General features: G+C 49.7%; 1 protein-coding gene and 1 pseudogene across 1 annotated transcript; both read left to right on the top strand.

Moving 5' to 3' along the window:
• Nucleotides 1-1,374: 1,374 nt before the first annotated feature.
• LOC121045494 (glycine-rich protein DOT1-like) lies at nucleotides 1,375-4,086 on the top strand. Its single transcript, XM_040499700.1, has 2 exons — nucleotides 1,375-1,595; nucleotides 3,753-4,086. Exons 1-2 carry the CDS (start codon nucleotides 1,375-1,377, stop codon nucleotides 4,084-4,086), a joined length of 555 nt encoding a protein of 184 aa, XP_040355634.1.
• A 268-nt stretch (nucleotides 4,087-4,354) lies between these two features.
• On the top strand, nucleotides 4,355-9,663 carry LOC8037370 (annotated as a pseudogene).
• Nucleotides 9,664-27,792: the final 18,129 nt, after the last annotated feature.

The raw sequence follows: 27,792 nt of genomic DNA, 5'->3' as shown, positions 1-27,792 counted from the left end.
TAGCTCGGCGACGCGCACACGGATAACCGCGGCGGCCTTAGTATTTATCGCACTCCGCGTCGTCCCGGTGACACGTCCTCAGTCCCACAACACGGTTAGCGGTGTTCAGGCTTTTCCCAGGGTCAAGGCCGTTGGCGGAACCGAGTTTGATGCTCGGCTCGTACGCATGGACTAGAAACGTGCCCATTTTGTGGATATCTGCTCAGTTCGATATCGCGAATGGTGGGAGAAAACACGTTACTCCGTTCAGTAGGAGTCAGGTCAAAATGCATCGAAAGCTTCGGTGATTTTATAGTGACGTTTAGACAACATGGCTTTTGCACGTTTGTAAGAGTTGTGCTTTTTTGTGTTAGTTTTAACGTGCGACCTCGCGAATTATCATTCTTAGCATAAAAGTTATTCAGATTTCCAGTGGACGCTCTGTTATGGGCGTGACCTAGATTCAGTAACATAAGGCTCCTCTGCTCTGCTTGTCGTTAGAGACACTTTCAATGGCAAATCGCGTCATTGTAGCTTAAGATTAAATTCTAAACTGAAAGAATCTTATTTCTAAATTGTGCTCAGGTCAGTGCAACTCAAAACTATTTGGCATGTAATTACCGCAAGATGTACAAAGTGAGCGTCCAGAAAACAAATAAGTTCCCGTGGGACTGCGTTGTTGGGTTCTACAGCCAGAAAGAAGGAATCGTTTTATATAAATTCAGCCAGTATGAGCGAAGAAACAGAATCCAACTGTCCACTTTGGCAAGCCTCACAGCGGTAAATATTATGTGCCCCCCTTCGCAAATGGCCCTGCTACTTTCAACTCTCATCAATACGGCAATCTCCCCAACTGGATTATCAACACCGACTTCCCACCGACCAAACGTATTTTTCTATCATAAAGATATATTTAAACGTAGATGCCAAACAGAGCGCGTCAGAGAAATTGTCAGTCTAAGAAAAACCGCCTTGTTCTCTTTTTGACCGATAACAATATAACTACTCTGTCTCTGCAGTCCCTGGTCACCCCATGTTTATTGTACTAATTAGCCGCGCCAGCTTTTTCTGCACTGTTAGTCGTACTCTTTGAACCTCCACGTGCGTATTTACAAGGAATATTCAGAGAAATAAACCTTATAGTCGGTAACGGGTTAAGGACCGAGTGGAAGCTCCGCCCCCAGCACGAACTCATTGCCCTCCATCGGGCTTTGGACGCGCGTGCGACGAAACGGTATCAAAGGCAGAAAGCTCACTCTCGAAGTGGAGCATCTGCTGAGTTTTTAACCTGCCACCGACTATAGTTGCGGACAAGCGCAAACACTAGTCCAGAGCATTGAACCCGTCCCCGTAAAGCAAGGTCAACAACCCTTTTCCTCTTTTCCGGGCAGCACCATGAATCCAAGGCAGCTGTTCCTGGCGTCCCTCGGCTGCCTGCTGTTGATGGCACTGCCGTCTCAGCAGCAGGGTCTGCTGGGTCTCATGGCCACGGCAGCCATCATGCGCCGCTTCCGAGGGGGCAACGGGGGATCTGAAGGAGGACAGAACAACGCCCAGCAGTCCATGGCGCACGGAGACCACGCCGGGCCCTACGGGCTCGCTTCCCAAGCCATTCCGTACGTTTTCTTTGTTCAGATTAAGATGCTTTTTTTTCCAAAATTCAGTCTGGTCACTTTGATCACTATCATCACCAGAGGTAGGACGTCTGGGGAAGGAGGAAGGAGGGAGGGGGGAGGTCGTCGAAGTAAGGCAGGTGTTTTTGCAATGACAGCTATATCATACTAATGGTGGCCTTTTGCTGACTGATGAATGAGAAATTAAAAGATGCAAGCAAGGCGGATGATGCGAGTCCTATTATATCCCAGACTTTAGCGCAATGCGATGCACAAATTGAATAAAAGAACTGTGTAAGCGTTCATTTTTAACTTGGACCTAATTGGTCTGTTGGCACATGGTCCGCACTAATGCCATTTGATATCTAAATTTTTAGAAGTGCGTGCGGGCGTTTCGTCCTCACTCGTCCTGACTGGAGGTATCTTTGTCACAGTCAAAGCTGAATGAGACTCAGAAAAACTGCTTAATGAAGAAACCATTGCAATAGTGACCGTGCCCGATGAAATACTACATGCTCATTATGCCTATAGCACGGCAAAAGTTAAACGGATATTTTATTTACCAGATGGCACTGAGTCTTAATATGTATAATCGCACGCATAGCGAGACACGAGTAAGGATGCAGTCACTCGTTTCATTGTGGTATATCGCCTATTGTTTTATGTATGTCTTATTATGAGGTAACCAGATAGTTTGTTCCTTGAAATCTCATTATAGTTATCTATCCAGGAACGTGTTTCAAACTCCTCCCCAGCATGATGACATATTCATTCAAAAAATTTACTTGTGATCAAATGAAAAAGAAGATAAAAAGAGACAGCTTTAAACAAAAAGTTTACCAGATTTCATGTCGTGTAATGACTCTCTATAAATATCAGTGCTTTCGAAGCGTAACGAATCGTGTCAGTGTGTCATAAACATACCATCACAGATAGAATTGAATAAGAATCTATTTACGCTAGATCGCAACTTGTTATTGCATGTTTATTGAACAAAAATGTATAAGAAAACTATCTATATTCAATGGAATTGAGACTCCATAGTCACTCCATGTCCATCGTAATATGTTCCGGTGGTAACGTCACCCTCTCCGTGCGCCAGAATATTTTTATTGGTCCTTACGCATCGCAGCTCGATGGCTCGGCTGATAAGGGCTGTCGTATCGGTCTCCTACAGGGAAAAAGAGAGACACGTCTTTCCGTACAGGTGGTGTGGAGCGGTTTTGAGTCAAGTTTACACGCGGATGCAAGCTGCTAGCTTTGTCGAATACACAGTTCCCGTTTTGTCACATAATATCTTCTTTGTAGTGCTAGGAAGTATGCTACAGGCTGTAAAAGCAGGAAATAGGTGAAATATATAAACGGAACTAACTAAATAAAAGCATCAAAGTTCTGACCCTAGCTGAAGTAAGACCGTCGGTCATAGCATGTGGCTCGGTCGTGCAAACTATGAGACAGTAAAGATATGTGATAAAAGAATCGCCACTGCCTCAATAAATTGTATGTGTTGTGTCTCTTCCCTCCCACTTGAGCTCGGTCCGTGTCTGTCCCAGTTCCAGCTAGATGATATTTCATGATGCGTCAAGCGCTGTTTCTTAGTGTGCCGATTGGGTTGCATACAGTGGCAGCACGATTTGCTGTGATAGTGTGTCGGCTTCATGAGCCGACACACTATCACTATAACCTTAAGCTGCAACGTTATGCTTCGGTAGTTGCGTGTGACGCTATAATATTTCGAAACACCACTCGCTCGTTCGTTGAGCCGCAGTCACAAATCCGGTTTTTACTGAGAAGTAATGCTGTAAGATCGTAATGCTGTAAGATCCAACCGTCAGACCGCAAGGCTTCATGACAATATGGTGATCCTCAATGCTTACACAATACACTAAACCAGAAAAAGTCTGCATATTTTTCCCCCCAAAACAGCGAAAGGTCCACTATCCGCACTCCGGTCCATTAAACGCAGTGAACTTGTGCGGGGGCAGCCACTAAGTTTACGCAACAAGTAATATTTCATGCGCAAGGACCACCAAAATCGGCCTAATCTTTTTAAAGTCGTTTGTTCTCCTCAGGTTTCGATTGCGTGGATGCCTAGATGATCACAAATTCCATCAACACGACCTTGCTGTACAAAATGGCGCCTTGACTGAAACCTCACAGGTTCTACGCGGGTGCGGGCTATCCGGGCGCCTACGGTGGCGCTCTTGGAGGACCCACGGCGCTGCATCCGGGCGTCGGTGCTTACGGAGGATTCGGAGCACCAGGGTTCGGCGCTGGCGCCGTCGGAGCACACGGAGGATACCCCGGGGGCAGCGCAGGCTTCGTACCGGGAGCCCCCAGTTTCGGCGCTGGCGCCCCAGGGTTCGGCACCGGTACACCGAGCTTCGGCGCAGGAGGCGCAGGGTTCGGAGGAGCCGCGGCTGGAACCGCGGGATTCGCTCCGGGAGGTTTCGGAGGACTGCCGGGAGCCGGCGGTGTTCCTTTCACGGGCTGAAGACAACGACAATGACGACGACGACGGCGCCACATCCCATGTCCTCTCTCCTCCCCTTTGTTGTTGTTTTGTTTTTTCGAGACAAAGAAAATTAGGCCCATTTTGGCCTTGTAGAGACTGGGTAAGTCTAAGTAAGCCTAGATAGGCCAAGCTGGGCCTAACTTTCTGCTTGCTGTCTCAGGCCTAGTTAGGCCTAGCGGCGACGTTATGAAAAAACAAAAGAATAACCTTGGACAGGTTTCTATGGTATGTCGTGGCGTGGGAAGCTATGTTGGTCCTTCTGATTCGCTCAAATGTTCGCGTCTGCAAACGTTGGTTTCTGATGCAGCGTGGAAGCGAACAAGCGACGGAACCAGCGGCGCCATCAGCATCAGCGTGAGTGTGACATCTCTTTGCCTAGCAAAACACGAGGCTGATGGCGTACCTAGGGCTTTGGGTAGCTTTCATCCGCATGACGCCATTTAATTCGACTGTACCATACTGGCAAACGTTTTCACGCGTAGCGACGTTTGAAGCTCATGAACTGTCCTCCACTGCAGGCTCCACGAGCGAGACGTTTACGTCAATAGGGTGTGCGAATACGCGTTGTGCAAAATAATATGGACGTATTCTGACACCCCATATGCAGTGATTCATAGATCATACATTTCTTCAAATATTTGGCGCCTGTTTACAACGTTTGTGGATCCCCGTCCTTCAAGACGAATCGGGACCACATTTTAGACATTGTCGCATTCCTCACTGGTTGAGTGAAAAGCGCATACACATAGGTAAAACTGAAATCAAAAAGGTCCTTGGGTATACTTAATTACTATTTGTATTAAAATAATAGATATATTTATCTTTGTTTACGGTATATTTTTATTCTAATACATTGATAGCTGTCTAAAATACATCATCGGTAGCCTCTGCGGCTATTGAAAAAAAAAAGCCCAATTCTTGCGGCCAGTGTGAGGCAGGTGCTCGGTAAATTAACCACAAGCCACCATCAAACACTGCACCGCTGAAAAAAAAAAGAAAAAGAAAGTACAGTAACACCAACAACAGGCGTGGTGCAGACGCCTAAAACTAGAACTGATCGCTGGAGGCATGCTATCATGGAGGTCAACCTCCCTCCCCTCTCCCCTCACTCTAATACTCAGGAAGTATACGAGTCTCTAGTCTGACGCTGCAATCAAATTCTTTGCTAGAGAATACACTTCACAAAGCAAGAAGCAAATGACCTTGGCACCGACAGCTCTTGCGTAGCTGAAACGGCAGGACGCGCTCAGCCTCGGGAGTTTCCCCGTTTAATTTGAAGGGTGGCGGCCGCCATCCATCGCCGTGGACATCCTTCAGGACAGCGGAGAGAGCCGTCGGTGGCAACCTTCTTCCTCGGCGCAGTGCGAAAGCGCGACAGCGTGGACAACGCGATACGCATGTGTTCTCTCGGACGTGGGGTGTCCCCACCGCCAGGGAAGGATTTGGCGCCTTAGGAGCGTTGTTTAATGCAAATGACCGGAGTGGAACGTATTCTCCCAGTAAAGTATTTGCTGCAGTTCCAATCGTTAACACCCTCCATCGACAAATCTCACTTCCTCCCATCCTACTCTCATCTGCTTTGAATCCCGACAGCGTGGCTTTGTTTTTCCCTGGCCTTTCATTTTCCTTGTAAATAGCGTCTTTCAAAAACTCTCCGCGTGAGTGCACGTTTCGAGTGCATGGCAGTATGCTCCTAAAGAGAAATGTGTCCTGCTGTAACGGCGACAGAAGGAAAGCAATAAAGTACATTAATAATACCGTTGGCCACTGCCCGGCTCGTGGTCTCACTTATTTGACTCATTGAGGTTCTGCGGAACTGCATGAAGAGACTTGGGACGAACTCGTCTTCACCTCTTCGATCATCGCTAGAACTCCAAACCACTACACATGGAACGTTTATATATTGGACTATAAGCGCCACTGCGTACCTTACTTTCTTTTTTTTAGTACCACCGAGTAAGGATTGTAGAATAACTAATTACACATATTTCAGCTACTAATATAGATCACAACTTCAGTAATCGAGCACTTCTAAAATTAGTATAAAATTTATGGAACATAGCTACATAAGTGGAACGTTCTAACATAACAAACGTTTAGCGATACTCTGAGTTTCCTGACGCCAACGTCCATGGCACTCTTCATCAGATAGTCAGAGCCGTATTCGCGACTCCAGCGACCTATAGGGGACTTCACTATCGAGCAAATATGGCGGTCAAATCCAGGTCGTGCCGTGCCATGGGCCAGCTCAACGCACAACGCTGGGGCACCAGCAAGTAAGCATTCGACTCAAAATTGGTTCCCCCGCGTTTTATCTTCCACGTTTCGAACCTGCGGCGATGTGTTTGGGTAAGCGAACGTCCAAAGGCTTGACTTTCTTCGTGGAAAGAACTGCCCACTGTCCTTCCACTGTGCTGATGAACCTTAATAAACGCGGAATGTCTGGCTCACGTGGTTACATAGGTCGCGTGCAGAGCAACCTGGGTCACAAGACAATACTACGGTTACGGCACAGTCACCGGTAGAACTGTTTTGTCCCGCAAACCACCGACAAGTTGCAATCACGGAAGCCAGAAGAGACGAGCAGAAATCGCGAAGGGACCTGTTCCGGCCAGTTCAGTGTTTTCCCGCCAGGTGCCGTTCATTTTGCTGGAGTCGCGAATATTAGGAGAGTTTGGAAAATGGGTGGAGCAAAGGCCGCCGACAGCGCCGAAAACTCCACCACGGTTAGAGCGTAAACTAAAGGTAAGACACAGCGTCGACCAATCAGGAGACCGCAACATCACAATATTGCAAACGGCATTTAAAACAGTATAACAAAGGCACAGGCGCGTGAGCCTAGCTCAGCGAAATGGTTTTGTTTGTATACGAGAACTCGTGCATAGGAGGCACTTTCCAAAGCCACGCGCTCGTGCCCATGCCTTTGCCTGCACTGCTGATGTTTGTGCAGATGGAGTATCCCTGAAACTTTGCTCTGGGCCGGCTTGCTAGAACAGCGTCTAAGCTGAGACTGGCTGAAAGAAAACAGTGCAAAGGATGGGGCGCGCGAGCGTTTTGAGACGCGGAGTCCCGCTCGGCTCGTGTGCTGGCTATGGCAGTGCTTTCTTTCCCCGTCTCAGCTGAGACGCTGTTTCTAGCAAGTCGGCCCTGGTTTGGAGCGCACGTTCGTTTATTCTACACTTGAATATTGGTGTGACGAACACCTCACATGCCCAAAGTTTTCAGTCACCGAGAGCTAAACCTTATCACTCTAGCGACGCTAAAATGGCTTGAATTAGTCGTGTCAAATATGTAGAGCTCACGACCTCCGCTAGGGGCTGTTTCGAGGCCTGTGGTTGGTCCCGAGATGCTCGCCTATTCAAACCGATACATGGCCAAACTCTCCCAATAAACGGCTCTGCAGATAGTTTAACCATAGCCCCCTCTATACTGACAAAGCCTGGCATATCGCCACGAAACGCGGCCGCCGAATGTGAAAAGGCAGAGCGGCAGACAAGACGTATGTAACGGGCGCCCTGCTGCGGCGAGACGCCGAAACAGATTTGTCTCACGCGATAAAGTTTCCGCTCGTGCTTCTCGCGTTCCTCGGGCTACCGCTCCTTTTTTCGTCGGGTTTGAAAACCATGTTTCGGGTCCTCGCCGCTGCAAGAGCTGTGTGCTGACTACAAACTCACCGAGAAATGCTCTGTGCTACCAGATCCTCAGGCTCCAAATCTGCGACCGGGTACTCCAGGCTCCGTCGTCGAACTGCCAGGCTTTGTGAGTATAGAAGAGGCTATGGTTTAACGCGTATCATGTGTACACTTGACAGTTTTTTCTAGAAAGAAGCGATACAAGGGGCTGATAAACCTGGCGATCTTCCAGAGCCTTTCATATTCTCGAGCGCCTCTCTCTCAGTGCGCACAGGTGGTCTAGCTCCTCCTCGCCTACCCCTCTGGTCAATTGATCTCCCTTTTAATCAATAAGCATCGGTCACCTCACTCCTCCTCTTCCACCCGTTACCCAATCAGTGTCCAGCATCGCGGCCACGCTTTTATCTGGGCTTTACAAAATGCTGAAGACAAAGCCAGAGAACTTTTCATGTTAAAAATTCAGTAACTCTACCCTGTTGCAGGTTAGGAAAAATGGCAAGCTACTCCCTCAAAACCCTCTACTGCCCCAGCGCCATGCAGAACATTTTGGTGGTCAGCACACCCTCAGAACACAACGCCAAGACCTATGCGGGGGTTGAAGCCATCTCCATTGGCTCAGCAATTTACGAGGTCACCTCCTACCTCGCTGTGCCCGACAACACGTGCAAGGGGATCATAAGAAACATTGACCTGGAATTAGACCACGAGCAACTTAGAAGTCTCGTCATACAGCCGAGGAACGCCAAGGCTCTCGAAGCTAGAAGAATCGAGAACTCCACCACAGTCGTCATTCTCTTTGACGGTCTCAAAGTGCCAAACCACGTCATGTGTGGCCTCAGTATGCTCAGATGCACGCTCTACCGAAGACAAACGGAGGTCTGCTACGCATGTGGCAGGCTCGGTCACCGAGCCGACGTATGCCCGACTCCCGAAAACGTGGTCTGCAGGGGCTGCGGAGTAAATTCCCCAAGCGACCAACATGTTTGTTCACCGAAGTGCGCCCTCTGCGGGGGGCCTCACCCCACGGCCGACAAGTCCTGTAAGCAGAGATATCAAGTGCCTTACATCGTAAGACAGAGAAGAAAAGAACGACGTTACTACCACCAGGATTTTCCGCCGATGGTCACGCTGTCTGGATCGGCCATTCCACCCCGGGCCAAGAGTGGATCCCGGGGGCCGGGCATAACCAGGGTGCTCTCGAGAGGACGATCCAGAGTCCGACTGCCGCAGGCTGCCTCCGGGGGCCGCTCTCGCTCAGGGGCCGCTCACGCTCCGGGGGCTCAGCGGTTCGCATCAGGAAGCCTGCTGCCCAGGAGACCGGATGGGCCGATCGCGTCAAAGGATCCCCGACAAAAGTAACGGGGGCTACGCCGCCCGCGCAACACAACACCAGAATCGTACAGTTGGAAAAAGAAAACACGGCGCTGAAGGGCGCTATTGAACAACTCAGGTCAGAGATGGCAGAATTAAGGTCGGCTCGCAAGTGCGAGGCTTCGCAGCTTCCGCAGGCTCCGAAACCCGCCAGGGAGGAAACACCCATGGAGGTTCCCGTCGAAGCGCCCTCCGAGGTGCGTACGGCCAAAAAAAAAGGGCCCTAACGAAGCCCGTTCGCCATGAGGGACTAGAGGAATTTCAGACTGAAATGGGGGTTATGCTCAAATCACTCAGCGAAGCGGTTGCGATGCTTAACGCTAAAGTTGATGTCCTTGACGGCAAGTTCAACGCGCTGGAGGCCAGGGTGGACACTTTGGAGGCGAGGAGAGGGACGATGGAGTTTTGTGCTCTTGCGAACAATGAGCCTTCGCCGACCGGAAACCCGGCATCTTTTGGTGCCCCACACCTCCTAGCGGCTACACCTTGTAACATTGTACAGGATAGGTTAAATGGCAAATCCAGTCGCGGAGGGCTGTCCTCCAGCAGTTGATTAGATTTCATCCGGAAAAGCCACACGTCATTCTACTTCAGGAAACACTTTCCGACGCGGTCACGTTACCTGGTTACAAATCGCACGTAGTTTATGGTGAAGGAAAGGTGAAGGAAGGAAAGTGCATCTTTTGGAACGCTTGTTTCCAAAAGATGCACTTTCATTACGCATGATCTTTTTTTAGACTCCAGCAAGGTTGAGCACTCCTTTGTTGAAATAATTCCGAGTGGTCGGCTTAAATGTAGCATCTTTATACTTCACATCTGCAGCTCACCTAAGGATCTAAAACAGAGGTTCGCACCGCTCTTTAGCAGGGCAGCTGGTATAGCCGGTGGTTCCCCGCTCATCGTTGCCGGCGACTTCAACGCCCCGCACCGAGCGTGGGGTTACCCGCGAGCAACGCGCAAGGGAGACGACCTGTGGCAGGCGGCGGCGAATCACGACCTCACGCTCGTCACGGACCCGGCGTTCCCGACCAGGATCGGCAACTCATGTTCGAGGTACACCACGCCGGATTGGAGCTTTGTCAAGAACGTCGGCGCTGTGTCTTGGCACAATCTAAACGAAGCTTTAGGCAGTGATCACAACATACTTGCCACTTGCATAAACGTGAAGAGCAGACCGCTTAAGGAATTCACCATCACGGACTGGGATCAGTTTCGCAAGAGCAGAGAGGAGCGGGCACTGATCCAGGACTCGTCTATCGACCTGGAGCGCTGGGCGACGCAGCTCAAAGGAGACGTCAAATCGGCGACAAAGACAGTCCAGACGGACCTAGAGATCGATAGAATGGACAACCGCCTCAAACACGGAAGCAAAAAAGGCGCTTCTCAACAGGTGGAAGGGGCAGCGACTCAACCGCAGGCTCCGCAAGAAGATTGCGGAGCTTAACCAAACCATCGAAGACCACTGCCAATCCCTTACCAGACTGCAATGGGACGAGGTGTGCAACTCGGTCGATGGTCAAATGCGAGTCGGCGGTAAGTGGAATCTACTCAAGCACCTGCTGAACGAGTCCAACTCCAACTCCAATCAGAGTCGGGTCATTAGCAGAGTCCTCCACGAGGCCAGGCAGTCTGAGACGGAAGACGCCATCTTGGACGTGCTGACAAACAAATACCTGCCTATCGGTACCTCGAGCCCGGCGGATAACCCGTCCTATAAGGGCCCTCCCTGCCTGAAGCTCAACGAGCCTTTCACCGTCAACGAGGTCAGGGAAGTTCTCCAGAACCTCAACGGTAGATCGGCCCCGGGCCCCGATGGCATCTCCAACAGGGCGCTTCGAAACTTGGAAGACGGCTCCATTGAATTTCTCACTGATGAAATCAACCGCATTTGGGAGCAGGGATCCGTCCCAGAGTCCTGGAAGACGGCGACGGTCGTCCTGATCCCCAAGCCCGGTCGGCCTCCGGGGCTGGCTAACCTCAGACCCATTTCCCTTACGTCCTGCGTGGGCAAGGTGGCAGAACACGTTATACACAACCGCATCTCAAGGCACATCGAGGGGAAGAATCTCTTCCCGTACAACATGATTGGTTTCCGCCCGTCCCTGTCTACGCAGGACGCAATGAAGCTACTCAAACACCAAATTTTCAACAGGAAGACGAGGGATGTGAGGGCTATCCTAGGACTCGATTTAGAAAAGGCCTTCGACAACATCACCCACGCGCACATCCTGGACTCCATTTCGGAGCTCGGACTGGGCGACACGTTTCACAAGTTTGTTAGTTCGTTTCTACGATCCAGGAAAGCCTTTCTCAAGATTGGCGATCTTAGGTCCGACCCCGTGGAGCTGGGCCCGAAAGGTACGCCGCAGGGTGCGGTAATCTCCCCGCTCTTATTCAACATTGCCATGTGCAAGCTATCTAAAGAACTCTCCACAGTTGAAGGCATCAATCACACTCTCTACGCCGACGACATCACCATCTGGTGTGTCGGCGGCAGCGAGGGCGAGGTCGAAACTGCCCTTCACGAAGCCCTTGACCAAACAGAACACTTTCTCACCAACAAGGGGCCTTAAGTGCTCCTCGAGCAAGTCGGAGCTCCTCCTATATAGGCCTATAAGGAGGGAGCCCAAACCAAAGGGCTGAATGCCACTGTCCGAAGTAGACATAAGGATCCGCACGCGTACCGGTATTCCCATTCCCAGGGTGGACGTCCTCAGAGTGCTTGGCATGCTGATAGAGTCGAATGGCTGTAACAGTCGAACGATGAACAAAATCACCACGAAGACGGAGAACATGATCAGATTAATTAACAGAGTCTCCAACAGGCGGGGAGGTCTCGGAGAAGACAACCTCCTGAGGCTCTTTCACGCCTTCCTCATGAGCCACATCACGTACGTGGCGGCCATGCACTGCTGGCATGGTCACGAGAAGAAGAAGTTGGACACGCTAATTCGAAAGAGCATAAAGAGGGTGCTGGGCATTCCCACGCAGGCCAGCACCGAGCGACCCATGCAGCTAGGGGCTCACAACACCCTGGAAGAGATCATCGAGGCACAGGAAACTGTCAGCTCGGCTGTCGTCTTCGCCGGCCGGAAGATTTTGGCCGTGCTCGGCCTCAACCCCACGCTCGTTGCGAGGCGGCGACATCAGCTCTCTGACGCCCAAAGGGACAGCATTCAGACCTCTCCTTTTCCTCGTAACGTTCATCCACAGCACAATGTCGGCCGACGCAGGGCCAGAGCCGTCGCGCTTCTCAGACACGTTAGGGGCGAACCTCACTCGGCTTGCTTCGTGGGTGCCGCACAGTATGGCCGCTCGGCCAGGTTCGCTGTTGTTGCCATCGATCACCAGGGTTCGATCCTCAATTCCGCATCCTTCAAAGATTCTACTCCCTCGAAGGCCGAGCAGGCGGCTATATCTCTCGCCCTCCTGGACAATAGTAGATCGCACATCTACACAGACTCTAGATCGGCGGTTCGGGCTTTCGCTTCCAACTCCATTTCTGACGAAGCCTCTAAAATTCTTCGCAATAAGATTATCTCCCCGCACATTATTACTTGGTTTCCGGCATATCTCGATTCTCAGTTAGATTCCCTTACCAACCTCAACGATACTGCTAACTCTCGGGCGCGCGCTCTAACCCTCCGCGCCGGAAAAGACGCCGATCTGCAGCGTGGCTACGTGGAATTTAAAGACATCTTATTCACCTTTAACGAAGTCACCACGCACTATCGAATGGGCAGGCGGACTTTTCCGCCCCCGCACGGTAAACTCTCCAGGTCTCAGGCAATCACACTAAGAATGTTGCAGACTAGATCATATCCCAGTTTAGCTTTCTTCAGCATTATTGCTCCGGATACCTTCAAGTCTACTTGCCCGGACTGCGGGTCAGCAAGCAGCTTCGACCCCATGCTCTGGCGGTGCCCCCCGTTACGGGGGCCCAATCAAGTCACCGAGGAGGAGTGGAGCTCTGCCATCACGAGTTCCGAGCTTCTCCCACAACTCCGGCTGTCCAGAGAGCCCACGATGCGGCGGTGAGGCTAGGCCTCCCCGTCCCCACGTGGGAGCGGCCCGCGGTGCCGCTCTAAGGCTGGCGCCTCTCAGGACCTCAATAAAGTTCTTTGTCTGTCTGTCTTCTTCTTGCGCAAACACATCTGGTCACTTGGCGTGCGCATGAAGGACGTGCGCGCGAGGCGCGGAAAACGAAAAGGCAATTTCGTTGTTGTGCATACATGTTGTGCATATTGGGGCGACGACACCGTGCCCTTACGGCCCGGTGACATGGTATAGACGGCTGCGTGTCAAGAACGACGTGGCAGGCCAAAGAACGAAATCGCAGCCCCTGCGCGTCCACAGGTCTCCAAAGCCGATGGCAGGAACTGTTAGGCAGAGTTTCTCAGCGTTGCTTGCGGTTGCGCCTTGCTAGGGTGGCGGCATTCTTTGAGAAGGGGAGTGCCGCTTTTAATTGTTTTGTCCCTCTCGCTCCTGGCCGCCGCCGCCATTTGGCTGGCCCAATCGGCTGCCGACGCATGCGTGGGGTCGCTGAATCACTTGAGGAATGGGTGAAAGCTGTACGGCGTCCCCACAAATTCCAAAACGGAGGTGTCCCTGTCTCGCACAAATAAAGCGCGACGACTAGGAGCCGACCCTATCGTCGTCTTTGTGCAGCGTGATACAAACTTTGTTTCCTCGAAATCACCGCGTTTTTTTGGCGCACAGTTGGTTGCTAGAGAGTACCGATTCAGGTTGTAATAAATTATTTCAAATGAAAGCTTCCTCGACTTGGTGCTGCATTGAAGCACCAAATCGAGGAATCACCGCTGATCGTTGTCAAGAAGCGGTGACAAGCCGAAACCGCTCGATCGACGGTGGAATCGAGCGCTCGTGGACAAGCAATACAACTTTTTAATATCCTCAGGTGCGCGAGTAAAATTCAAGTGACCAACAGCACATGTTCGTGTGCGCCAGCAAGCAGTTGGACCATCGACAGGATGTTGGTGTTTTACTCCATTTCGTCCCGAAGTCCTTTCGACGCTGCATGCAGAATGTGAACTCGGCATTGGCGTTGTTCTGCAGATATCGCTCTGGTGCTGCACGAACAGTTCCTTGTTCGAAGACCGTCCAAAAGGAATCATTTGCTATCGGACCTCTGCGATTAGATTCGCGACTAGTGTCCTATTTTTAAGGAATGGATAATTTTAAGAACGATAAATATAAAACAAGTTATGCCACCATCTACCTCTTCTAATGATGCCCCATACGCTATTTTCAGGCCCACTTTGAGCATAATACATTATAGGAGAGGAGATCTGACGGGTGGCGACAGCTCAAGCCGAATGCAGTCCCAACTTTGTTTTCTTTCCGTTGTAAGTATGCATACTGTCGTAAGTATCACCGGCCCGAGCAGTGCAATTTCTAAACATGGTTCGTCTTTGGTCGTTTAAAAACGAATCTAGCAAAAAGCCTGGGTAGGGTATATCTTGGGGAGGGAGGGGGGGAGCATCTCTCGGGATATTATTAAGTATAAGTCGCATGTAAGCGATTTGGCGAGCGACGAGACAAGCGACGGCGACGAGGACCCGCTGTAGCTCGCTCAGTCGCGCGACGAGGCCAACCGCATAAAAGCAACTGTAGCAAGCGACCAAGGCGATGAGCAACGTGTTCTAGAAATCCAGAACCGAGCGACTCACGAGCTGTAGTGAAAAATTTCCGTCGCTTGTCGTTGACTCTTGTCGCTTGTCGCCGTAGCTCGTCTCGTCGCTCGCTAAATCGCATTACACGCGGTTCAGCCTTTCATGTGTTGGCATTAGTGCTCAGGTGCATGCGCTAACCTTGGACTGGTTTGAACTAACCAAGGTTCCCAACGTCACCACGAGATGACGCCACAGCCGCACTGACTGTGGAAACTGGCTAGGAAACACCTTCTGGAAGCGCCGACAGATGGCGGCCGGGGTGCTGGTGCGCGCTTTGAACGCCCTGGAAAGCTCCTGCCGCCGGATTTGGAGACCTGTGGACGCACACGGGCTGCATTTTTGTTCTGCAATCTGCCATGACCGCCACACTGTTCTTGACACGCAGTATTTTTACCATTTCACCGGGCCGTAAGAGCACGCTGTCGTCGCCCCTTTATGCACACGCATGTGTGACAGTCCAACTGATGTAGTACACCATACGATGCCTCTCATTGTGATGGAGGACTTCAACGTTAACGTTAGAGGCGGACACAACCAACTGATGTTAGACCGGATGCGGCCTCGGTATGCACCGACTCTGTGCTTGGACACTAACGAAGTCACGTCGCGCAATGACACCACTATAGATTTGACGTTCAGTCGCCTAGTGTATAACATTCAAACGGCGGCATATTAATTATAAACAAATTGCAATCTACAAAGTCGCAGCTACTTGCATTGGCAAAGACGTGTGTATGTCACAACTGCATCAACGCTCTAGGCTTGACCAGGTGAGGCTGGCCCAATCACGTTCGGGCTTTCATTCCATTTTCTTTCCCGGTTCAATTCGAATGATGGTGCTCCTTAAGCCCAAGAAAAATACTTCCGATTGATGTTTAAAGGGTAACTGCAAAGAAAAAAAGTGTATTTTTAAAACGCCTAATCGGGAGGAGCATGTCACAAAATTTTTACAACAAAAACAAAACTTTTTACTGCAATATTTATTATCAGGGTTCGCCAGAGACAGCGGTATTATATCAGCTAGTACGGGCCGCGATTACAGAGCTTCTGCTTCGGCCTATTTACCGCCATTAGACATTCTTTCGTTACGCTCTCTCTTGTTTAGCATAAAAAGAATAAAACATCTGAGGCCAGATTCATGAAGAGTTTCTTAGTTTACGACAACTTAGCTAAGAAGCTCGTAAGTTAAGAACATCGTAAGAAGAGGAGAAATCGGTATTCACGAACGCGTTCTTAAGTGAGAGGAGGAAAGCGACGTTGTCGTACGGAAAAACTAAAACTTACCGGTGCTGTTGCTATGGTGATGGCGTCTTCGGCAGCACGAACAACCAATCGGAGAGCTCGGCATTTGTTCGGAGCCGTTCGGAGCCGTTCGGAGCACGTGGATTTTTCATAACAAAATTATGAAATGATTTTTCATTTCATAACGCTGGTCTGGGGTTCGTATCCGTGCAGTGATATGTCGACGCTAACACGATTTAAACTCACCGGAATGCCGAGGCTGGGAGGCGTAACCATCCCCATTGACTGCTACGAACTCGATCGCTACCAAGTCAACACAACTGTCATCGTAGGTAAAAGACGGCCCGCAGTCGTTTGCAGAGCGACGTAGATGGGAACAAATTGCCGCGGCGTTTTTTGCGGCCTCGGAGATGCAGGAGCGAGCAGACGTTAAAAAAGATACGTTTGAGCTATGACAGTAGCAAGAGCCACGTAAATGCTTGTTCACACTACGGAACGGACGCGCGCGTTTGATCGAAGTGCTGGATTTGCGCTGTTGGACCGCGAATTGATAAGCGCTTCGAAACCGATCCTTTACAATTGCAACTCGATGCTGACGTGACACCCGGCGAAGAAAGGTTGGACCGGCATTGCGACCCACGAACTGTTACAGCGATCGACTGTGAGGTGCAGTCGTGTCAGAATAAAATGGAATACTAATAACAAAGTGTACATACCATGTTGCGAAGGTAATCCATACGGCGTTTATTTGAGCTTGATATCACACAAAACAGAGATAGAATCGATGAGAGCACCTTTTCGACGACAGCGTTCATCACCTCACCGTTGCCTTGAAAAACAAGGAGATGACAAGAGGAAGAGGTTGACCTCTTAATCTAGAATTGAGGTCAGCGATCAAACTATATACGGGAAGGGTTCACAAGGGTCGCGCGGGCATATTCCATTCAGCACGCCAGCCGGTCGTGGGCAGACGGTCTTCGCCAAGGACCGTCAGATCATCGCTGCGCCGAGTCGGAGTGCCCGCTAGGCGTATCTGCCGATCGGTCGGGGTCCGTACTCGTGGCCTTTGGAGTTTTTCCCGGGTGTCTGTGGATCCAGCGTTCTTGTTCGTTTGTCGTGGTCTGTTTCAAGTACTTTTTACTTGTTTCTTGCTGCTTGAAGTCGGGACGCGTGAGAAGCGCACGTAGAAAATTAAACATCCGTTGGTTGTCGCGACCAACTGAGCGACGCTGTCAGCCATGCTGATTTGATCGTAAGAAGTGCGTAAGACAGCTTCGGAGCTGTCGTAGGATTTCGTCGTAACCTGCGCAAAACTTACGAAAATTTCGTTTCGTGAATACGGATTTGTTCTGAAGTTTTGTCTTACGCACATTTTTGGCGTAAGATCGTTTCGTGAATCTGGCCTCTGGTATTGATGACATTCGTGTTGGCGATCTAGTCCGAAATTTTTATGTGATCAAAGAAGTCCTGCTGACCATGATAAATGGGTTTCTGTTATCAGGCGCTATTCCTGCTCAGCTAAAAACACCACTTGTGAAGCCACTCTTTAAGGGAGGCGCGCCAGATAAGTATGCGTGCTACCGCCCAATCTCTATTTTGCCTTGCATTGCTGACGTGCTGGAAAAACATCTCTTCACTGTAATGCGTCATTTTACTGATAGCTCTGAAACGCTGTCACGCACTCAGTACGGATTTGTTGCTGGCAGAGGCACCCAGCCCCTGCTGGAAGACTTCACTGATCTTATCCATGGTGCTTTCGAGGACAATCTATTTGCTTGTGCTCTTTTTTTGGACGTCTCGAAGGCATTTGATACTGCCAGTCACGCGTTGCTCCTCCGCAAAGTATATAATTTTGGCTTCCGCGCTCCATTTTTTGCTGTCCTTCAGAATTTCTTTTTAGATCGTCGGCAAATAGTATCCGTCGGTAGCTTCAATAGTGTACGCGCAATAATAAAAGCCGGTGTCCCGCAGGAATCCGTTCTGTCACCCTTGCTTTTCAATCTTTATGTTAACGATCTTTCTGCCGCAGTAACAACCTGCAATGTTTTTCAATATGCTGACGATACGGTGCTTGTGTCACGTCATCTAAAATACGATCACGCTGTACATCTCCTGGAGCATGATGCCGTGCGAATAATGGGCTGGTTCGATGAAAATTTAATTTCAGTTAATACATCAAAAACGAAACTAATCTGTTTTAGAAATCCTCTAAAAAAGGTAAACCTCAATTGGCCAGTTGTACTGCACAAACCGATCTGCGAGAATTGTGGTTGTTCCCTGCTGGAATATGTTGACAATGTGAAGTATTTAGGAGTGTTTTTTGATTGGAATATGGCGTGGAATTTACATTTATTGCACATTTGTAGTAAACTGCGAAGCATTAGCTACTTACTTTACAGTTGCAAAGTGTTTATGACGCTTTCTGTAAGAAAGTCTGTTGCGTTTGCCCTTGGATACAGCCTGCTAAGGTGTGACATTACCCTGTTCGGTAATTGCGCAGAGTTATGGCAGACAAATGTTCACCGCATTTTGAGGGGCATGCTAAGAAGCATGGGGTATCACCTTGACCTTTCAACTAACATAGACATATTCGAGTCTTTGAGGATGCCGAATTTCTCTTCCTTGTTTCTGCAAACGGTAGTGTTAAAACATTTTTGGAATAACGACTTTAAATGCACTCTCGTCCCCAGCCGGAATCTTCGTCAGACGTCCCGTTTTGTTACCACCCGTTTTGTTATGCGTTATGGAAAAAGACTCCGCTCCCGTTATGTGCCCTAAATCATTAACAAGCTGCCCGATTCTGTTTTCGAAAGTACAGCAAGAAGAAAACTGAGGAAAATGCTGATCAACTTAAGATTGTAGCCTGTCTTAGTCGCCATGTTTTTATTTTTGCCAATAGCTGTCTTTCTTTTTTTGTGTTTGTGACTTTATTCACTTCCCAGCCTCGCCGTTCGGCTGCCGGGTCCTGTCCCACAGGCCTCCTTTGGCTTGGACAGACCGGCATTTGTACTGTGATATATCTTAAATGTGGAATAAAATTATTATTATTATTATTATTATTATTATTGTATGTTGTATGAAATACGCGAAATAAAAAATTTATTATTAATTTATTATTTATTATTATTATTATTATTGCGCGGGGCTGATTTTAGTTTGCGGCTGTTTCGTCCGTTTCAAATCGCGCGCCACAAAGTTGGTATTGTACGTCACGGAGTGGCTGCTCTACGTCACGGAGTGACGTATTCCAGCCACTCCGCGCGTGTTGAAAGAGCGGGAGTTTCAAATGTCAAGAGGTTGTGACTCCGACTAAATTACGTCCTGCGGCGCAAATATTGCTAAAAAAATTGTTTTTTTTTTTTTCGGAAGATTTGTTTTGTGACATGCTTGTCCCACTTAAGCTGTTTAAAAAAAACACTTTTTTTTTTCTTTGCAGTTACCCTTTAAGTCCCATACGGCTGAGACCGCTAAACTTCGCTGTAATACCCACCCTCTCGCCTACATTGGCAGTCGCCATAAGCAAATTTACATCCATATCGGAGTAAAGCGATTTGAAAGAAGAGTGAAGTCTTATCGCTTGGCCTGAGGTGGAAGCAGGAACATGTTTATGTTTAGAAATCTCTTGGAAACTTTGCTTTATGTCTTCCAGTGCCACTAAAACAAAGAAGGCCACCAAAGCCAAGATTTCCCTTCCATCTGCTCTGGTTTCAGCCAAGGGTGGTTGTCAGGTGGCCGCCATACTTGATGAGAACCTAGATGAGTGCCCGAGTTCTCCCCCACCGTCTGCTCCACCCAGTACTGAGATCCCATGAGCTGAATATGACTTTCCTGGTCAGTGTCGGAGTTACCCGGCAGCAGTTTCGGCTACTGTATGTGCCGTGAATTCAGATGAGTGTCAGAGTTCTCCACCGCTTCTTGTAGTGCATAATAGTGCCGAGTGCGCAACTAGCAAAGAAGGAAGCGCACTTGGCTGTCGCGCAGATGGCCGGGGTTTGAATCCCGCCACCACTTGTCGTTTTTCCTTCGTTGTATCAGTAGAAACTTCTAGAGCGTTAAAAAGCCGTGTAGCTTGTTCATGCTGAGGATGTATACTTCCAGAACGAATGAGGTATAATGTTCTACGTTCCAGGAAAGGCTCAAAAAGCCGCGCCGCGCCGTACGGAGTCAGTCCTTCGCCAGCGCTCGATCCTGCAGCTACGCCGACATTGACGCCTGCAACGCTGGCCTTCTGCTATTTTGTTTCGGGCACAAGTTTATCCTCATTAAATCTCTAGTTCATTTCGTTTTCTTCTGCTTCATCGTCCGTCATTCGTGACATTGTGGTGGAGGTGCGGGGTAGCACTTTATGCCCTAGGCTACTCATTCGCTCCGCGGACCTGCCAACCAAGTCTAATTTCCAGCCTGGCAAGAAGGCCGCTCTTTGAGGAACCTGAAACTCGGACCAGCCGCCGAATCCAGGGACAGACTCCTTAATTTGGTCTGCTGCTGGACAAACCCAAGCCGAAAAAGGTGACGATGGCCGACCACTTGCAGACCCCGGCCGCTTATACCGCTTATACCTGCCCGTCGTACCACGGACGGCTGCTTCATCCTAAGGTGAAATATACAAAGACTTCAAAGGCTGGATGAACCAATACGAACACATTGCCCGCCACAATGGCTAGACCGATGAGCAGCGAATGCAAAACGTCTATTTCTCGCTGGAGGGGACTGCCAGGCACTGGAACGAAAATCACGAGTCTTCTTTGACATCGTAGGATATTTTCAAGATCGAGTTAAAGGGGTCGTTTGTCAACCAACATCGCCAAGAGAAAGCCGAAGACCTACTTCGAACCAGTACCTAGGGCCCCAACGAGAGCGTCACCGATTTCGTGGAAAATATTCTGTGCCTGAGCGCCCTCGCCGACCCTCAGGCTGCAGAAGGGAAGAAGCTATATGAATCCTCATCCAGGGCGTAAGGGACAAAATGTTTGGCGGTCGAAGGTCTCGTCGCCGAGGCCACGAACATTGAGCGTACCGTTCAAGCCCGAGTCAGTCAGTATATATAGTTGCGACTTCCCGAGGTCGATACCCTTGGGACGCGTCTAGCTGCGATCTAGGCTCCTGCATCTTAGGTATTCGCGATCTCACTTGCGACGTCGTCCGGGAAGAGCTTAGGAAGCTCCGGCCTGCTGCCAACCAGCCGGCTACATTGTCGACAGCCGAAGTTGTCCACCAGGAAGTTCAGCGGGCAATAAATCGTATACGCTCCTGCCAGCGTAGCAGCACCTGAGCAACCCAACCTGACCTATGTCGCGGTAGCTCGGAGACCAGCGCCAGCTGCCCGGCAATATTCAGCGCCACCTCGACGTAATCTACCAGCGCCGAAGACTCTCCGCCGTCGGGAAGGGCAGCCCCAGCTCGTTCGGCGTCCAGGAAGACAGATGTGTAGCGCACGGCCGATTGACTACCGCTGTGTTATCACTGCAGGCAGACCAGGTCTATCGGAGGTACCCATACCAACTAATGGGCCTGCGACGTTTTGTGCCGAGCGACCCGCGGCCCCGCTTTGGGGGGCGATCAAGGGACATCGAGGAGTACATTCGACGACCCCTGTCCCTGTTGCCGACTTTACCAGGGGGTTCCTATCCGGTTTCGCCTCGTCGTGCACTTTCGCCCTTAGGCCGCTCTCGTCGGAGCAGCCTTCCGCTTCCGCTCTTAGTTTTTCCTCTCTCTTCAGGAGAACTAAGAGCGGCAACCCCTGGAGATGAAGTTGCCGTGGGCCGACGACGTAAAGAGCCTCCAAAAAAAGCCGGAGCGCTCCCACTCTCCTGACGCCACGAATCCCAACGACGCAACGACGCGTCGGTACTCGTAGACACCGGAGCAGACTACTCAGTTTTGAGTAAGAGACTCTCTCGCCGCCTTCGAAAAGTAGGAAAACCGTGGAATGTCCCGCAGATACGACCAGCTGGAGGACATCACACCTGTAGGAAGGTACATTGCTCGCGTCGAAATTCACGGTGAAGCCTGTCCGGTAAAGTTCGTCGTCCACAGAAGTGTGCGAGGGACGTTATTCTCGGATTGGACTTCCTGTACGAGTACGGCGTCGTCATCGACCTTAGAGCGAAGCAGATGACGCTAAGGAAACCTGTTCTACTCTCAGAGGAACCGATAGCGACGTCAGCCACGGTCCAAGTCCTGACTGACCCTGTGAACCTGCCGCCACGGTCGAGTGTATTTGTACACGTCAGGACCAAGTCAGACACCAAAGGCGAAGCTCTGCTGGAAGGAAGCGTACAACTGCTCCTAGGAAGAGGAATCGGCGTCGCAAGAGGTGTAACCGACATCCAAGGCGGGTTCACAGCGGTCCTTATGACCAATTTCAGGCATGAGACGCAGAACTTTACGAAGGGTACGGCCGATTGATTGAAAACACGTTTATTGACCTTGTATTGCGTGGAGCGCGCTGCGGAGGTCAGTTAGGTGACGGCCGTGTGTCACGTGGAAGAGCTTCGGGACTCAGCCGCAATCACCGCCCTCACGGATGTCTCGTCTTCTTTGCAACACGAAATGATTCCGCTCTCGGAACTTGACATCGATCCCAAGCTGCCCGCTACAGAACGACGACGGCTGCTTAAATACCTTGGCGAGTTCAGCGAGTGCTTCGCAACGACGTCAAGGGTTTGACAAACTACGGCACCGAAGCACCGATTTTTACCGACGACGACGCGCTTCAAGTGCACCTGTCGCCGCACCAAGTCTCCTTGTAAGAGTGAGAGGTAATTCAAGAGCAAGTGCGAGAAATGCTCGACGACGACATCATTCAGCCTTTAAGCAGTCCTTAAGACTCTCCAGTTGTGCTTGTTAACAGGAAGTATGGAACTCTGCAGTTCTCCGTGGACCATCGTCAACACAACGCTCTGACGAAAAAAAAAAAAAAAGAAACGTGTTTTTTTTTTTTGCCTATTGACGACACATTGGACCGGCTGCGACTCCCTGTATATTTCGTCGATGGACTTGAATAGTGGCTATTAGCAGACCGAAGTCGACAAACGGGACCGCGACAAGTCCGACTTTGCCACGCCTGACTGACTTTTCGAGATTAAGGTGATGCCTTTCGGACAGCACAACACCATCAACCTTCCAGCATATCATGGACACCGTGCAGGCAGGTCTGAAATGGGAAAGTAGCCTCGTATACCTCGATTACGTTGTAGTCATTTTTTTTTTTCGCACAATTTCAACGAGCATTTGAAACACCTTCAAGCTGTGATTCAGGCCATCAACTGTGCTGGACTCACCCTGAAGCCGACGAAATGTCGATTGGCCTGTGGCGAACTGAAGTTCCCAGGCCACGTGGTACGCTTGCTTGTTGATATGTTGTGGTGCGTCAGCTGCGCCCAATCGTCGATTACGCCTGCACTGTGTGGAACCCTGCTCAGAAGAATCATGTTGATGGCCTAGAAAAAGCACAGAGTCGCGCCGCTCGCTTTGTCCTGGGCCAGTATGACCGTTACGCGAGCGTCACTAATAGGAAGTTTTCGTAGATCGTTTTCGCCGTCCCGCAAGGCCCTCCGCAACCCGCTGCGATAGCGAGAACTCCACAGTCAAGGCTATCGGCGCGCAGGCGCAGTAGCAACTTCTTCGTTGCGGAACGCTTAGCGGAAGGGGCAGCGCGGTCTACGAAAACTACCTAGTATGAAGCAATCACTGGGCTGGTGTTCACAAAAGCTTCGACGGAAAAACTTGCGTTTAAAATTTTTATATAGTATTAATCATAACACGGCCTGTTATTATTATCTCATCTTACCTTTAAGCCCTAATTATTTTTCGCACTGAAAAGATCATGAACACAAAATACGTGAGTACAGGAACAGCACTGAGCTGTGCAGAAATTGTTTTGTCACGACTGTCAAGGACTGGAACACATTGAATAAAACAATAAATAGTCCCTGTTGCAAATGCAGAAACAGTTTTTTTCGATATTGTTTGCTCCCTGCAATAGCTCCTTAACAGGCACTGTAGGAGTTTCATGAATAAATAATAAAGAATGGCGCATGTGTGTATGCTGCCATCCCCTCAAGCGTGGTGTTCTGAAATTAAAGATCTCCTTTTTTTTACAAGAGTATGTAGCGCAGCGGCGCTATAGGACTAAAAACATGGCAGTAAATCAGAACTTCCTTCAGCTGCTATGACTATTCTACTAAAATCAAACGTTTGTTTCAGGACGCAAAGACGGCAGGACGATAACAAAGCATGGGTACGTGAGAGAGAAGGAAATGAGCGACAAGGAAAAGAAAATGGTGAGAGAGAAGGAGGAACAAATGTACGAAGTGCACGAGCTTGAGCCAGGCGTACATCGGAACGACCCCACAATTCCCCGCGCCTCGCGGATTCGACGTGGGCCTATCGAGAGGTCCTGTGAGGATCTTGCGGAAAGGTTCATTTGTGCCATCAACGTCCAGCACTGTGTGGCTGCGTTGGTGTTCTACGGAAGCGTTGAAAACTGGTCTATAGTTGGTACTGATTCGTTATAAAACAGAGCGCTCGAAAACAGGGAGCAAAGGTTGGCGCACTCTAAAATTAAAAGGATCCGAGAAAATGGGGATGGTCATATTAGGATTAGATCTGACAAATGCAATGTCCACGATGATAATAATCAGTGAAACACTGTGGTTCCTGCGTACATCTCACATTTTGTGGTCTAATCGTATTCTGAGCTTCGTTATTCGCTGGATGCTTCCAACGTTCGCCGCGATTGGCTGTATTCGTATTCTGCAGGAAAGCGAACTCAAAACCCTCCTTTTAATGTACACGTATACGACAGATGAACGCTCTTTCTTTTTTCTTCTGGTTTCTGTTTTTGTGAGCTCTATTTTATATTTGGTTTACGCTTAATATTAAGTCTGACAGTTTAACTCAGGAAATCGCCCCCACTGGGAAGGATTAGGACCTGCACGGCAATAACGCCAACCAAACTAGCAGCTTTTGGGATACTGTGCAATGAAGATTCAATCTGCAAGACACGCAGAGAAGGTACCATCGTCGGAAAACGGTGTGGGAGCGATTGTGTGGCCAAGATAATCGGAAGACACTAGAAGTCTGGGCTCACTCGAGTGAGGGACAAGGAACAGCACCGAAAGGAGACCCTGGATTCCCCGGTGGAGTTTATGAGGAGGTCCGGTATTCATTGGGGCCTTTTTTTGGAGTTCTAGCAACAAAATCGTTAGCCTGTTTACGCAGTCAAGCATCACGTCTTAACGGTTCCTGTGGTCGAAAATTATTTTATTTTTATACAATTATTTTTGGACCGTCCTTTTAAAGGGATGCTGAACCAAACATTTCAGTGTCCATAACAAGTGGCGCGCGATCTTCCCACGAGCCACCAGCCGCCAGTGTGCGCGAGCACCAGGGGCGGCGCCAGAATTTTTTTTCTGGGGGGGCGCTGCATGAATATACTGAATTCGGGGGGGGGGGGGGGGGAGGGAGGGAGTCTTGTTTTCGTTGTTTATGTTTACTTTCATAACTCTTTCTGCTGACGAGCAGAAATCTCACCTAAAGTACACTTACGGAATTGTGGAGGGCTTAGCGCTGAATATAGGCATCATCCAATAGAAATTTAGATCGAACGTTTTTATTGGATATAATTTAATCCATATTCTCTCTCTTGTGTACTTAAAATGTCCCTCTTTTGTTTCTTCTGTAATAATTCCCATTGAGCATAATAGGAACCTCATTATTTTTATGGTGTTTTGTCTGTCGCAGTGAATATCCAGATTATTTAAAAAACATTGCAAACTCTAAACGAATGTGTCCTTTAAAAAAAAAATTATCTCGGACGTGCGCAAGTTCGTCAGCGGAAAAACCACGAGGAGGATTTCTCAAAACTCAAACTTGTTCGATTCACTCGCCTGGTCCCCTCGACTTCATTTATATGTAGGAAACCCACGAATCTTGACATGACTTATGCGTGACTGAGGTTTCGTGCTTTCTAAAGCCAGATTCGTTGTTTAGAGCTTCACAGCTGCCAAACGTGGATTTCTCATTCGCTTTGGTAGAGAACATTCTACAGGGATATCCAAAAACGGAATTAACTTGGATGCTGTATTCTCGCCAAGGAAATAACCTATACCAGTCAGACTGAAAGCTTACAGCCTTTTTTCTTTACTTTTTCGGTGGGAAAGAGTGCACTATCGGCTGCCGCGGCGACTCTGTCTTATACTTGGAAATGTCCAACTGACCTGAAAGCTCGTCGTTTCCCTCCGATACGGTGCAAATTCGTCTCGTCTCACGCACGAAGAAGAAAACTCGTCACTTTCACTGTTCCTTGTTCCGACGAAGGATGACGGACGTCGCTAGAAGCGCTCGGAAGGCCATCAGGAAGACTGTACGGCTGGGGATGATCCTTCCGCTGCTGCTCGATCTCCGTCCTGCTTCTTGACGCGCTTGTTAGAAGACGAAAAAAAAATCTGCGGTTTATCTTCTTTGCGATTTTGTGTCTCCTTTGGAGTCTTGAAATCGGGCTCAGCTGCACATGTTCGGTTCAGCAGCATAATTGTTGGGGCACTTTTTTCGTGTCCGTCATCCTAGCTGGTAACATTTGGCATCGAGGCTGAAAACGTAGCAGAGCAAGAATGGCCCTTGAAAATAGATCGTTGTATCACCTGGACCAAACTGACCCGCAGGGCCAGTTTGGTCCAGGTGATAGTTTATGGCCCCGCCCCTGGGACTCTCTTTGTATCCTTCTGAATACTTTCCTAAGATTCTACTGGGGAATCCCAACAGACAAATAGACAAACCGGCGTTGTTTCCAACGGCCTCGCTTAGAGTCCCGCTCACCTCTTTCCCCCTTGCTTTTGGCCTTTCGTGTTTTGAGCAGCATTGCACTCGAGGCCGCGGCAAGGCAAGCGGTGCGTTCCGCGAGCACTACGGCCGCCGTGTCGCCTCAGATAGGTCGCGCGGCAATGGCACACACCCAAGAGAGGAAGAACCTTCACGTTTCCTAGAACAGATTACATTCCCCAGGAAGTGAGCGGAACGATCGAGGGCCCACTTACACCAAGACGATTCCAATTGAAGGAAAGAAATTACGCTGGACGGTAGGATGATACCTACAAGGTTGAACTCCTGGATCCCGCAGCCGCGCTATTGAGTGTGGAAGCCAAGGCATTAGTAAAATCCTTCCAGACGAACAGTCGAACCGGCATCGTCTACCAAGCGAGGTGTCTCTCACCTCTTTCCACCTTGCTTTCGGCTTTTCCCGTTTGAGCAGTCCTGCACATGGTGCCGCCGCGGGGCGGTGTAATCCGCGAGCAACATCAGCGCCGTGCCGCTGCTGAAGGTCAAGCGGCTATGGCACGCACCCAAAAGAGGGAGACGCGTCCGGATTTCGGGAATTCTTCACAAAAACCAGAAAGCTTATTCTCGACGAAGGGGTCCTGCAGGGCCCGCTTCCACCGAAAAAAGTCAAATTAAGAAAAGTACGCTAGACGGGAGTGGTATGTCTCTTGTAAAGCTGTTTCTTCTAAAAATAGTGTCGTGCTTCTCTATTCTTATATTTTATTTGCCTGCTTTGGCTTCCAAGGACGGATGGCTGGCTTGAAAGGACGGATGCTCCGCGTCCATTGCTAAAGTGCCCGTAATGTGCGACGTTAACTTTCCTTTTGGGAAACCACGACCTTGGCTTTGCGGACTGAACTCCCTCCCCCCCCCCCCCCCGACAGCTTTTTTGGGGGGGCAGGCAGAAATTTAAGGGGGGCGGCTGC

This window comes from Ixodes scapularis, unplaced genomic scaffold, assembly GCF_016920785.2.
Source record: "Ixodes scapularis isolate PalLabHiFi unplaced genomic scaffold, ASM1692078v2 PGA_scaffold3__209_contigs__length_174095766, whole genome shotgun sequence".
Taxonomy (NCBI): domain Eukaryota; kingdom Metazoa; phylum Arthropoda; class Arachnida; order Ixodida; family Ixodidae; genus Ixodes; species Ixodes scapularis.
Note: the sequence above shows the minus strand (reverse complement) of the source record. Positions and strands in the feature narration are given on the sequence as shown.